This window comes from Strongylocentrotus purpuratus, unplaced genomic scaffold (assembly GCF_000002235.5).
Source record: "Strongylocentrotus purpuratus isolate Spur 01 unplaced genomic scaffold, Spur_5.0 spur5_scaffold_18, whole genome shotgun sequence".
In the NCBI taxonomy this organism is placed as follows: Eukaryota; Metazoa; Echinodermata; class Echinoidea; order Camarodonta; family Strongylocentrotidae; genus Strongylocentrotus; species Strongylocentrotus purpuratus.
In genome coordinates, this window is record NW_022145603.1 from 32,213,735 (window position 1) to 32,227,444 (window position 13,710).

The 13,710-nt window shown below is 40.3% G+C and overlaps 1 protein-coding gene across 1 annotated transcript in view; it reads left to right on the forward strand.

Moving 5' to 3' along the window:
- Positions 1 to 227: 227 nt before the first annotated feature.
- LOC593992 (ankyrin repeat and KH domain-containing protein mask-like) overlaps positions 228 to 13,710 on the forward strand; it is a 40,754-nt gene continuing 27,271 nt past the window's right edge. Inside the window, exons 1-2 of the mRNA XM_030988942.1 lie at positions 228 to 1,481; positions 3,062 to 3,137. Of these exons, the coding sequence (XP_030844802.1) occupies positions 263 to 1,481; positions 3,062 to 3,137 (1,295 nt within the window). The 5' untranslated portion in view covers positions 228 to 262. The remainder of the gene's footprint in view (positions 1,482 to 3,061; positions 3,138 to 13,710) is intronic.

The window sequence follows — 13,710 nt, forward strand, 5'->3', positions numbered from 1 at the left end:
TTTATCAAATTCGAATCATTTCTCTGCCGTAGTTTCCAATGCATGGTCATTAGTAGGCTACGAATAGCTTAAACCTGCAGGGTAACAGAGATCGATATATTCCTCTCTGACTGTAGAGCGGGTAAATTCATTGACGTATTTAGTCTCTTTTAAGAACGATATACAGAATACAAATGTGACTTGATTGATCAACACGATATATTAGGTGTAGAAAGAAGAAATATCCATAAGATTTGTTTCACAATTGGGTCAATAGCAAAACATGGCTGAAAGAGCAGCAAATAATCTTACTGAGGTCGATAAAGCCCTTCACGAGGCAGCTTCTGAGGGTCATTTCGATATAGTTGAGTACCTCGTTGGTCAAGGAGCACAGATTGATAAGCCTACTGAAAATGGTGAGACGGCCCTTTTCTTAGCATCACGTGACGGTCATGTTGACGTAGTTAAGTACCTTGTTGGTCAAGGTGCACAGGTAGAGAAGGGTGATAATAATGGTAGGACACCGCTTCTTAATGCATCACAGGGAGGTCATCTTGATGTAGTTCAGCACCTAGTTAGTCATGGAGCAGAGGTAGATATGGGTGATAATGATGGTGAGACATCACTTCATGCTGCATCAGAAGGAGGTCACATTGACATCGTTAAGTACCTCGTTAGTCAAGGAGCTCAGGTAGAGAAGGGTAATAATGAAGGTTGGACACCGCTTATTAATGCATCACACGCAGGTCATCTTGATGTAGTTCATTACCTCGTTAGTCAAGGAGCACATGTAGCCAGTGGCAATGATGGTGGTGCAACTCCTCTTCATTTTGCATCAGAAGGAGGTCACATTGACATCGTTAAGTACCTCGTTAGTCAAGGAGCTCAGGTAGAGAAGGGTAATAATAAAGGATGGACACCGCTTATTAATGCATCACACGCAGGTCATCTTGATGTAGTTCATTACCTCGTTAGTCAAGGAGCACATGTAGACAGTGGCAATTATTGTCAGACACCTCTTCATGCTGCATCGATGAATGGCCAACTTGATGTAGTTAAGTTCCTCGTAGGTCAAGGTGCACAGATAGAGAGGGGCAATAATAGTGGTACCACCCCACTTATTTTTGCATCATTCAATGATCATATTAACATAGTTGAGTACCTTGTTAGTAAAGGAGCACAGGTAGAAAGGGGTAATATTCATGGTGAAACTCCTCTTCATAATGCATCACACGCAGGTCATCTTGATGTAGTTCAGCACCTAGTTAGTCATGGAGCAGAGGTAGATAGGGCTGATAATGATGGTGAGACACCTCTTCATGCTGCATCAAGCAAAGGCCAACTTGATCTAGTTAAGTTCCTCGTTGGTCAAGGTGCACAGATAGAGAGGGGCGATAATGATGGTAAAACCCCACTTATTGTTGCATCACGCCATGGTCATCTTGATGTAGTTCAGTATCTCGCGAGTGAACAAGAACAGATGAAAGAAGCATCCTCTAAAGGTATGATTCGCATTTTAACATTTTTTTTAATTTCATGTCAAAAAGCGATGTACTTGTAGGGACAGAACAGTAATAATACTTTTGTTTAAAGTTTTGTTATCCTTTACTTGTTGAAAGATACCCACTTAAATTAATTCGATGTAATTTTATTTATTCATTATTTTTTAATGATGAATTTTTTTACCCAACCGTACCCAGATTGTCAGTAGAACTATATTCAGCACATTTTCCTGATCCTATAATTGAAATAATTTCAATCAAAATAAATTATTGTATTGCTGTATGATCAAATGCCACTTGGTCCAATACCCGGTTCGTCCAACTTCATTTAGCCTATAACCAGTTTACATGGGTAAATCCGATAAAGCCGCTATACATGGTCAATCAACGTTTCGGCCAATCACCATGCTTTTCAATTTACCGGCAGTGCCAATAGCCGCTTGTATGTCACTAATTGGTAAAATGACCATGTCTTCGTCCAATCTATATATTAGACCACATGAAAATTAGACCAAAGGGTAATTTATACCTATTTTCTGTGTACATGGGCGTCCACCGCGATGGCATCAATGAATCGTTACTGATAATGTCGTTTATGAAGAAGGTATAAAATATGCAATACGCATAAATTACAGACTAAATTACAATTTTGGGGGTTTTGAGACATGGGTTGTTGTAAAAGGTCGTTGGGTATTACCGTGTGTAGGGCACCTCCCTGCACAATTTCTAGGTGCACTACCTTGAACAAATGCTGCTGGGAAGAAATGGCGACCATTTATTTATTTAAAATGGCCGCCATGTATAACTACTATTGTAAATTATGAAGATTACTTTAATAACAGAACCCCATTTCACCATGTGTGAGGTGTCATATGAATGAGAGTGAGGTTTTTCATACGATACTACCTCATTAAATAGGTTTGGTGATGATTTGCATAACAATTTTGGGCAAAAAATATGATTTTAACAAACTTTTCCAATAATATGAATTGCGCAAAAATTTCGATATCTCCATTTTTGATATATTATGAAGATTACTGCTAAGACACATCAACATTCCAAGTTCATTGCTTTTATAACAACAAGTTATAGCGCTCTAAAGTGGACATTTTGATATGAACCAAAACGTCAATATCCGTTGCTAAGGGCTGTCTTCTCATTAGGGACTGTAACGTAGTGACATAAAAACACGAAACCCATATCGCCTTAGACCTCTCATACCCCAAACGGGAATCATTTCTCTTTCCTTTACTATTGTTCAAGATCCTGCACATCATTTGCAAATTTGTCCAAAAATATCTAGAATACTTGAGTTATGCTCTAAGCAGTGATATAAATTGACCACCATATATATTTTTCGTGGTGAAGTAATGTATGTTTCAAAATACCTTATTTGTTTGTCACATATATATGACCGGCATAGTGAGAGTTAACAAAGTCTTTCAAAATTCAAATTTGTCAAGAATTTGTAGGACTTAATCTTGCCCGAGGCAAATTTTAAACTGCCATACTTCGTAACCTGTATTTTTTATTATTCCTCACACATGTATCTCTATTTATATGTTGACATTTCTCCTCAGACTCGGAACCAAAGGCAAAGAGGCTGAAAACCGAAGAGACGACTGAATCTGCGACGGATGACACGCCAAGTACGAGGTACAGACATGTTTAGATCTAGGCCTAGAATATTTTAACGTTATTATTATTATTATTATTAGAATTTTGCAACACATTAGATTTGGCTAAATTACGCGTAAGCAATATCGGCAGATATCGAGCATCGGTTATCAATTTTTGATGGGAGATGTTTTTGTACGATGGGAAAAATAAATGCACGCCCACCTAAAGTCAATTGACCAGTCGGATTGCTTAGATACTTTAACCCGTCTCATAACACTTTATGAACAACCATGATTATTAATGTGGGGCTCAGTCTTGTATTGGCCCGCATGGGTTCTTTTTCACAACAGAAAGGAGAAAGCGGGAAGGCGATATTTATTGTTTGGTAGCTCTGGTTCAGAATGCCCCTCTGCTGAGAAGCTCTAAGTTTATTCTCTGCTCTTTCCAATACGCATACATATGTATCAACTAAGTATAACAATACCATCCTCATCAGTATTAAAAAGGAAGTCAGTCATGTGACTGTTATGGCAGGAAGCGTGGTCAGGTGACAGAAGAGGAGGGAGAGGGATTTCTTGTAAATGGGTGTTAGAGTGAACAAAGGAAGAAAATTTATGTGGCATGTGGGGCAGATGTACATGAACAGAAGAACATATTTGACTGTGAATAAGGACACAGAGTCTATAGAATTTACAAATTAGGTAGTTCGGCAATGTCTGCAAACAACATTTGGAGAGGATAGTCGAGGTGTTGTGTAGTGGACCTTGATATTTGAGATAGTAACTCTGATCGACTCACAAGCAGCACATGTCTGACATAAATTGCGGATTTCTCTTTGGATGAATGGCCCAAAGCATGTTTTGGCTCGTCGGAGCAGGGAGGTGAAAGAAAAGGAGGCGAAACTCTTGTAATTTATTCAAACGCATTCTTGAGTTCTAAAGCGTAACAATGGGATGTGTAACATTCCACTTGGCTTTGAAGTTCCATGCTCCGAACCGCGCTTCCACTGCGGGAAATTTCGGAAGCCAGGCACCAGTTTTACATTTATTACAAAATATTAAATTACCGGCAAAATTTCAGTGTAAATCAAAAACTTTATATGGGGATTTTATTGGGAATAGTGCATCAAACAAATTTTCAAATTTAGAACTCCGTCCTTCCTTTAATTTGTGTGCCAGAGTTGGTAAAAGAAAAATTACATCCTGTCAAAAACTCAATATTTTAGGATGATGCGCTAATTTTTGCATGCTTTAATGTCCCGTTATTTGATCCATGATTTACAATCTTCAATGACATTAAGTTTGCTAATGCGTGTTTTCGCGTGTTTTTTGTATTTTTCAAGTTTAAAAAAGGATGAAAGTACACAAGTTTGTGTTCGCTCGTTCTACTCTTTACACATTCAACAATGGATGAGAAATCATTGGAAGGGACAGCGAACAGTTGCAGTGATACCATTTTCTGATGTAGGAATTCTAAATCCTGAAATTTCATGCGCTCTTTTATCTCACCACCTGGTCAACAGTTGCAGATTAGCGCATAACTTTTCGGCGGCTTGGAGCATGGGGTCAAAGGAGAGCGGCTTGATTCCTGTCCTTCTCTATCACGTCCCTGGTCGGAGGGTGCGTTTTATGCCAAAGTGTTCTGCATTAGGGTCTCCATGTAGTTGTAATAGTATAGTAGGGAGTAATGATTGGGGCACAGCAGCTTGATATGTGATGTAGCCAAGATCAAGGGTGTCGATTTGTATCCTCGTTTTTTTTTTTTTTTTTTTGGGGGGGGATGATAGGTGCAAAAATATTTTCGGCAATGGATCAAAGCAACCAAGAGGTAGAAGCGTGTGGCAGGTTGGGCCCCCTCCCTTCCAAGTTATTAATTTTTTCAAGTCACACTCAATAAAGATAACATTTAGAGAATATGGGACCCATGTGGGTCCCACATGGGCTTGCTACCTGGGCTATTATCCTCTTAAGCATATAGGCAGGATTTTAATTTAGGGGGGCGGTAGTGAGCACCTCCTAGGGGGTGGGTGCAGGGAGGGAGAGATTCCCCCTTCCCGCGCGAGGCGCGGATGCTCTGACGTTTCATTAAATTATTAAAGAAAGAAGGTACTCGTTGTTATAAGTTGACTAGTTTAAAAAGCCAAATGAAAGTCTATAAATTCACATCTGGGGATATTTTATTTCCAGATTGGGGAATAGATATCTTCACAAAATAAAATCCACAAAATTACAGTCAAACTTGTCTTCGTCTCAAAAATTAAAGGAGGTATAAATATTGCCATTTCAGTCAAGGTGAACAGATAATGTAACTATACCTTTTTCATACCATGTTTTAATGAATAAAACGTTTTTTGTTAACGCTACTCATTGTACTGTGCCATATATAATAAATGGTGTACAGTGACAAATCTCGTTTTCAGCATGAAAAGTTAAAAGCAACTCCGAGATTGGGAAACTTCCTGAATGAAAATATTTTGCATAAATAATACAATAGCATCAAATCAATTAATGTCACTATTACTAAAAGAAAATTCCCCCAAATGGAGCCAAACTATGGTCGCTAAAGCATTTCCACTGCCCAACATTACTTTATTTATTTTTATCTGAACTCTAACTTCATTTTTTTTAATGGAAAAGTTTGAGGGGCCGTCACATATTCAAAACGGAGCCGACCCGACTTCTCTGCCAACAAAAAGAGGCGCTTTCGCCAGGAAAATGGCCAGTGTCTGCTTGATCTCTGCCGGCTCTGCCGCAATCCTCGTCTCCTCGTCTTTCAAATTAAAATTTTCTTTATTAAATCTAGTATGCCACCATCTTAGACATTCGTTCGAGTAAGCTCGTGTATATAAAAATTCTACAAACAGGTGTTCAATAGTTTCTGGCTCTTGTTTACATCGGGAACCACATGTCATTGTCTCTTATTGTCATTTTTGTCTAATTTTTACGAAATTACGAAATCTTATTGGATCACGGAAAGAAGGAATGCTCAGTCGAGTTTGTCCTGTTGAATCGGATAGTCCTCGATAAATCGAGTGTTTATTCAATCTGTATGAAAAATAAAAGATGAAGAAATCCTTAGCATCATTGCCTTGCGATTGCTAATCACCAATACATCGTTCTGTTAAACCATTAAATATTGACTTTGTGAAACAGGTATATCCTTAGTTTGCCACTTTGCATCAAAATCCTCTTTTTGTATTTACCAATTGTAAACATACCTATAGCTCTCATGTAAATGTACTTCTTATAATTCACTTTAAATGTTAAATGAATATTTGCAATAAAGATTGAATATCCATTCTAATCTCAACTTGAGTAATGCCTGTTTATTAATTTGTTCCAAAAAACCTGTCCTTATATATTTCGACTACAATCAAAGAAATACAATCATGACCTCTTCAGTCCAAATATTCTCACACTGTAACATCTATCGATGTAAAATTGATACAAAACCAACATCTGTTTCATTTACCCACTTTCTAAATTGAAGTGTTTCTTACAACAAAAACCAGAATAAAAACTTCTCAAATCTTACTGTTAATGCCACCAAATAAATCTATTATTTGATGCATTATTTATACAAGCACATCAACACACATATTTAGACAAATATGGTATTAACCTAACTGACCGAAAATACTCTCGCCATACCTGGCCATACAAGTTGCGTACATTCCACGCTCGTTAGTTACATTTCATTTAACTCTACATTTCTACATTATATATTTGCTTAATTGCCTCTGAACCAATTGATAATTAATACGTACATCTTTGGCAGGATCTACTCGAAACCGTGGAACACAAATTACCCCTCGCGGAGACATTTGTGACAAAACTGTTACATCAAAAATGGTGGACAAACACGTCCGTTCTCTGACTTGATGATGTGGCTCTGAACTTAGCCGTGACTTACTTTTGCCACGTACCGGTCCCAGATATTCTAAGGTGTCCTTAAAGAAACACATGTGATCTTCTCAAAGGAAAATAAGAAAACTTCTTAATACATGAAAAATCGTCTAAATTCTTACTAGACAAATCACAAATGAAAAAGTAACATTTTCACTGAAACCCCATTACATAAAATGCCTAATTATCCGCTTCTCTATTTCGTTCAAATGTCTAGTCTTTAGCCATCATACCCTTCAGCTGGATATATTATCGCTATTTTTGTAACTGGCCTGCGATACTCTCCTGAGACAGTTTTAACTTTGACATTCCTAACTGTACCATCTACCCCAGGATACACTTGAACTACCCTCGCTATAGTCCACTTCCCTCGCACTGCATTTGCGTCTGCCAACATCGCGATGTCTCCAACACGGACGTTTCTACGCTCAGTGTTCCATTTTCTTCGTGGTACAAGTAATGGAAACACGTCTCTGTTCCAACTCTTCCAAAACGAGTTCACAATTTGCTGCACAAACTCTACTCTATGTCTGGGATTCCTGGTCTCACGGAATGGACCGTGAGGCACCTTGCTCGAAGATCTCCCCAACAACAAATCATTCGGACAGAGGTAACCTCCATCATCTGGATCATTACCAACGCGTCCTATTGGTCGTTCATTCACAAGATTTGCGACCTCTAAGAAACATGTATACAACTCTAATGGTGTGAGCACTTGCTCACCTATTGCCCTTTTCAAAGCAAACTTGCAACTTTTCACCATGGCTTCCGCACAACCATTCTGATGAGGCGCTCCTGGAGTAACAAACTTCCACACTACACGTTTCTCGGCACAAAAATCTTTGAGCTCTCTCTCTCGCTCCATCCTCTAACCATCTCGCGAAGCTCGCGTTCCGCTCCAACAAACTGCGTCCCGTTGTCGCTCAGAAACTGTGCAGGCTGCCCTCTCACTGCAATGAATCTACGTAATGCTTGGAGAAACTCCATCGTTGAACAGTCTGTTGCCATCTCCAGATACACGGCTCTGGTATTCAAACATGTGAAGATGATGCCGTAATGCTTGGCCTTCTTGTTTCGACCCACCTTGACTAAATATGGGCCAAAGTAGTCGCATGACGTATAATGGAAAGGCGGGTGAATGGTGCCAATCGACAGCTAGGCAGATTCGCCATAATCTGCGTTTCCCTTCTACACTCTGCAGCTCTGCACGTCACGCATCGATGTTTCACCGTCTTAGCTAGTCGGTAACCTTGGAGTATCCAAAACTTTCTCCGTGTCTTGGCCGTAGTCGCTGCTACACCATGATGTCCCAGTTCATGTGCGCTACGTATTATCATCAGTGATATGTGATGGCTGGCAGGAAGTAGAGCTGGATGCTTCGACTCGTATGACGTCACAAGGTTTTCCACTCTACCACCTACTCTGATCACACCATCATCGTCAACAAAAGGAGTGAGCACCTTGAATTCTCCTTTCTCTAGTCTGGGCAGTAGACTGATCTGTGCTCTCTTTACCCAGTACTTCTCTGCACTATCTAACTCTGTTGGGCTTAGAGTAACTTTGTCATCTGGTTTGGGTCCCTTCTGTATCTTGGCCTTCAGGATTTGGATAAATCTGAATACATATGCGGTCGTTCTCAGGAGCTTTCTCCAACTCAAAGTTCTCTTACAATTTATCACTTCTGCTGTCTCTGTTGTTATGAAGACTGACTGGGACTTTGTCTTTTCCTCACTTATGTCACCTTTGCAATTCACTGCTGCCTTGTCTGTAGGCCAGTCTGACTCGTCAGAGAGCAGAAAAATGGGCCCATCCTTCCACTCTTCTGACAGCCTCTCTACAGCTATACCTCGTGACACCTTATCAGCTATATTGACTTCACCAGGGATGTGTTTCCAGTCTGCTGGGTTTGTTAGTGTCTGGATTTCACCTACTCTGCTTGATACAAATGCCTTGTATGTTCTGGCAGATGACTTTATCCACTGGAGCACAATCATACTATCAGTGAAGAAAACAACCTTTTCCACCTGTAGCCTCATCTCATTGCTGATTGCTTCGTGCATTCTAGCTGCTAGTACCCCTGCCAGCAGTTCAAGTCGAGGAATAGTGAGCGCTTTAAGAGGTGCGACCTTCGACTTGGCTGATACGAAGCGCACTTCATACTTGTCATCATCTGTCTTCCACCTCAGATAAGCGCATGCACCATATGCAATCTCAGAAGCGTCACAGAAAATACATAAGACTGGTCTCCCCTAGGCATTCTGTGGTTTCAGACATCTCTCAAGACTGATGTCATTGAGCTTACTCATTTCTCTGAATAATCCTCTCCATTCATCTCCATCAGGTAACTCCTCATCCCAGTCATAACCACTCTGCCACAGCTTCTGTAAGCCAGTCTTTGCCTTGATGATAATTGGCGCAGCAAAACCAATAGGATCATAGATTCTTGCTACTTTTCCCAAGATCTTTCTCTTAGTCAGCTTTTCTGTCTCTTTATCCGTTTCTTGTAGCTTGACCTTGTATGAGAAGGTATCATTATGTCTCTCCCATACTACACCAATCACCTTCTCTTCAGCAATCTCCTCTAAGAGTTTCATCTTTTCCTGCTTGTTGCCTCCATCAAGTGGCTTGTTTGATTGCCAACCTTTAACCTTGAAACCTCCTGCCTCCAACAGTTCATCTACCTCTGCGATACGTTTCTTTGTTGTATCTTCGGTCTCTACTGAATCGCAGATGTCATCCATGTAGATGTTTCTTTTCAGGATTGCAGCTGCTTCTGGGTACTTGGCTTCACCTTCTTCAGCCGTCAGTCTTACACCTATCTGCGCCATTGCTGCCGCTGGTTTGTCTCCAAACGTCACCACCTTCATCATATACACATCTGGTTCTTTCTCCTGGTTCATGTCTCTCCACAGAAATCTGTGTACATGCTGATCTCTTTCGGGAATCAATATACGGTGATACATCTTGCTAATATCTGCACATATTGCCACTGGGTGTTCTCTGAACCTGAGGAGGACTCCAAATAGGTTGTTCAGTAAGTCAGGCCCTTTCTTCCAGTACTCATTCAAGCAGTGACCTTTGTAGATTGCAGATGAATTGAATACAATTCTCAGAGGTGTGCTTTTGTTGTCTGGCCTGATAATACTGCGTGGTGACTGATGTAATGTACCGGTCCTTTGTACGTTGTCATTTCATCTTTCTCTAGCTTCTTAGCAAATCCCATCTCAGTCATCTCTTGTATCTTAGATTTGTAGGCTTCTGTATGCTCTGGATTCTTTCTGAGTTTTCTTTCTGCAGCAAAGAGCATCTTCTCTGCTAAGAACTTGTTATTGGGTAAGAGATCAGGATCTTTATCCCATGGATATGATATCTCCCACTGTCTTCCTACTTTGCGTGATGACGCCCTGATAATCCTCTCTTCCTCAGCTTCCTGTTTGGTAAGCCCACTCTGTGTGCACTGGCAGGAGGTAGGATTAACACCATCTGACTCTATCTTCCAAAAATCTTCCAAAAAGTCAACTGGGCTTGCTAACTTAACATGAAGAACTCTTGTTCTGTTCTCTGCTTCTCTCTGAGTTGTGCCAAATACAACCCATCCAACAGCGGACTTCCTAGCAGCACAGCCGCCAACTACTCTAACTTCTCCGGCATGCAGTCTAGCATGGTCTATTCCAACTAGAAGATTAACTGGTCCACTACCTCTTTGCAAGTCCTCTTCTCTCAGTTGAAACTTCTGGGCCAACTCCGGCAGGTTCACCGCAGCTACGTCATCACTTATGCAGTCTATTCCTAATGCAGTAACCATTATTGTTTTGCTTTTATTTACCTCTCTAATGGGCACTTTATACTTCTTCGTTGTCAATGTTTCCTCATCTCTGCCTATCTTGGTTACCGTGATGGTAGCCGAGATCCCCTCCAGTCCCATCTCAGCAGCAAACTCATCTCTTATTAAACTTATTTGCGCACCTGAGTCCAGGAGAACATTTCCCCTTAAAATGTTCCCTCTGTGCCCAACATCTGCAGTAACCAAGGGCAGCATGGCTTCTCCACTGTCCACTGCAGCAACACCAACTGTGCTTCTTCCACTCGCACCCTCAGAATCAAAATGCAACAATGGATGATGGAAATAGTTACATCTCTTTCCATCCCTCATCTCCGGACATTGCTGCCTCCTCCGACACGTTGCCATTGAGTGGTTCCGCCCTGCTTTTTTCAAACAGCTAAAACATGCATGTTGATCCTTAACAAACTGGAGCCTTTCTCGTGCGGTCTTTGATGTGAACTTTTTGCATTGGTCCACCCAATGGTCTCCTGTCTTGCATATCCAGCAACGGTGTTGCAGAGTTTCTTCTGATTGCTGTCTCTGAGGTGTCTGTGACATATGTGCCCTACTGCATGACGACTGTCACTTCTTAGGGGAGCATTTGCTCTCATTCTGGCCTTCATCTCTCCGCTCATCCACTTTAGCAGCATCTCCAGGGAAACAGCTGATTGCTGTTCATCTTTGTCTATCTCTTGATAGCGGAACCATACTCTTCTGTCATCTGGGTTCATCTTCCGTTCAATCATGGCCAACATGTTACTGTTGTTCATATCATTCTCTCGGCCTATTTCCTTTAACGTGTTGTAAATTCTTCTCACCATATGTACCAGATCACAAAAACGACCATCTTCGTTCTCTTTCAGAGGCTTGAATTTGTGGAGATCGTTCATTATTGCATCAGCCACAAACCTTGGATCTCCATATATGCAATCAAGATGCTCCCATGCTGCTTCATAATCAGCCCCAATACCTCTAATCAGATCAAGTGGACGTCCTTGTAGACAAGTACGTAGAATCGAAATGGCATCCCTGTTCCCGTACCTGCTCTCGACCAGATGTTTGAAATCTGATTTAAATATGCCATACTCTCTCACATCCCCATTGAACTTAGGTAGCTTGGGTCCCTCCAGCTGGAAACTACTGACCTGTCTAACATGTTACGTAGGAGGGCTTGCCTGATTGACTTCACTGGATGTATGAATGTCATCAGGTAGGGGGTTTGGATCTGCTTGGTTGTTTCTGTCCTGAACTTCAACCACTGGAGTTGGGGACTCCTTACGGAAATAGTCCTTAACATCCATCTGGAACATTAAGAAATCTTTCTGACATTTCTCCATCCACTGTTCTTCTTGCTCAAATGTTGCATCGTCTTCTATAGTTGCTGCATAGACTTCATGGATGCCTGTAAGCTCGTGGTACGCCTGTTGGTACTCTACAAACATGTCGCTCACCTCTGATGAAGGACGATTCTCATCTATCTGGAGGCGGACTGCATTTTCCTTTCTTGTGAGCTTGGCCTTGGCGGTCCTCCTCTTTACTTTCTCAGACATCTTCTCCCGTTCCCTGGTCAGCTTTAGAGATATTGAATTGATGGATCACGGAAAGAAGGAATGCTCAGTCGAGTTTGTCCTGTTGAATCGGATAGTCCTCGATAAATCGAGTGTTTATTCAATCTGTATGAAAAATAAAAGATGAAGAAATCCTTAGCATCATTGCCTTGCGATTGCTAATCACCAATACATCGTTCTGTTTAATAAACCATTAAATATTGACTTTGTGAAACAGGTATATCCTTAGTTTGCCACTTTGCATCAAAATCCTCTTTTTGTATTTACCAATTGTAAACATACCTATAGCTCTCATGTAAATGTACTTCTTATAATTCACTTTAAATGTTAAATGAATATTTGCAATAAAGATTGAATATCCATTCTAATCTCAACTTGAGTAATGCCTGTTTATTAATTTGTTCCAAAAAACCTGTCCTTATATATTTCGACTACAATCAAAGAAATACAATCATGACCTCTTCAGTCCAAATATTCTCACACTGTAACATCTATCGATGTAAAATTGATACAAAACCAACATCTGTTTCATTTACCCACTTTCTAAATTGAAGTGTTTCTTACAACAAAAACCAGAATAAAAACTTCTCAAATCTTACTGTTAATGCCACCAAATAAATCTATTATTTGATGCATTATTTATACAAGCACATCAACACACATATTTAGACAAATATGGTATTAACCTAACTGACCGAAAATACTCTCGCCATACCTGGCCATACAAGTTGCGTACATTCCACGCTCGTTAGTTACATTTCATTTAACTCTACATTTCTACATTATATATTTGCTTAATTGCCTCTGAACCAATTGATAATTAATACGTACATCTTTGGCAGGATCTACTCGAAACCGTGGAACACAAATTACCCCTCGCGGAGACATTTGTGACAAAACTGTTACATCAAAAATGGTGGACAAACACGTCCGTTCTCTGACTTGATGATGTGGCTCTGAACTTAGCCGTGACTTACTTTTGCCACGTACCGGTCCCAGATATTCTAAGGTGTCCTTAAAGAAACACATGTGATCTTCTCAAAGGAAAATAAGAAAACTTCTTAATACATGAAAAATCGTCTAAATTCTTACTAGACAAATCACAAATGAAAAAGTGACATTTTCACTGAAACACTTATTAAAAGGTCTAGCTGTCTTAATAGATGCCGACTCACAATACACTGAGCTTTCAACCGCTGCGGAATGGCAGATACGACTGAACGCCAAGGAAAATAATTGTTAAAACCAATTAATTTCCGATGTCCATCAAACAAATCTTCTATATACCATACACCAATATCAAATAGTTCTTT